The sequence below is a fragment of the Eimeria mitis genome, genomic scaffold, assembly GCF_000499745.2.
Source record: "Eimeria mitis Houghton genomic scaffold, Emh_scaff332, whole genome shotgun sequence".
Lineage (NCBI taxonomy): Eukaryota > Apicomplexa > Conoidasida > Eucoccidiorida > Eimeriidae > Eimeria > Eimeria mitis.
In genome coordinates this window covers 409-1,041 of record NW_013571658.1, presented here as the reverse complement: position 1 = coordinate 1,041, position 633 = coordinate 409, and the positions used below count along the sequence as shown (strand labels likewise).

Below are 633 nucleotides of genomic sequence, written 5' to 3'. Positions count from 1 at the left end.
CAGACATAGAAGCACAAAAAGGAGACAGAGAAGAAAAAGAAGGAGACAGAAAAGAACAAAAAGGAGACACCGCAGGAGACAATTCAAATGCAACAAAAGAGGAAGAGCCGGCGGGTGGGGGTAGAACAACCCCACCCATAAACACCTTGAGAGAAGCAGCACAGCAGCAGCACCAGCAGCAGCAGCAGCAGCAGCAGCAGCAGCCTCTTGCTCGCCTCGGCACGAGAGCAGGGATGCCCTCCCGCATCATAACGGGGGTGCTGAAGGCCCCCCCTAAGCTGCTGAGCAGCAGCGGTGCTGCTGTCTCCAGGCAGCTGTCTCCTGCTGCTGCTGCTGCTGCTGCTGCTGATGCTGCTGCTGATGCTGCTGCTGCTGCTGCTGATGCTGCTGATGCAGCTGCTGCAGGCGCCGAGGCAGCAAGAGGTGAGACCCCCCCTGACGATGAGGAGACAAAGAAGAAAGGAGGGGTAGGAGGAGATAATAGCAGCAGAGTGCATGCAGCAGGGCCCCAAAGGAAACGCGTCTCAGCAGGAGACAGCCCCGCAGGCAGCTGGGCGATGGCTACCCCCAAACTAAATATAAAAACACTGAAACCTTCGGCTGCTGCTTCGGGGGCAGAGTGAACCCTGAGCT

General features: G+C 57.7%; 1 protein-coding gene across 1 annotated transcript in view; it reads left to right on the top strand.

The window, feature by feature from the left end:
- The window catches only part of EMH_0008280 (CTP synthase, putative), a gene marked incomplete at both ends in the record, with an annotated part of 8,353 nt that extends 7,730 nt beyond the window's left edge, over positions 1-623 (top strand). The window contains one exon of the mRNA XM_013498299.1: positions 3-623. Coding sequence (XP_013353753.1) covers positions 3-623 — 621 coding nt within the window. The remainder of the gene's footprint in view (positions 1-2) is intronic.
- Positions 624-633: the final 10 nt, after the last annotated feature.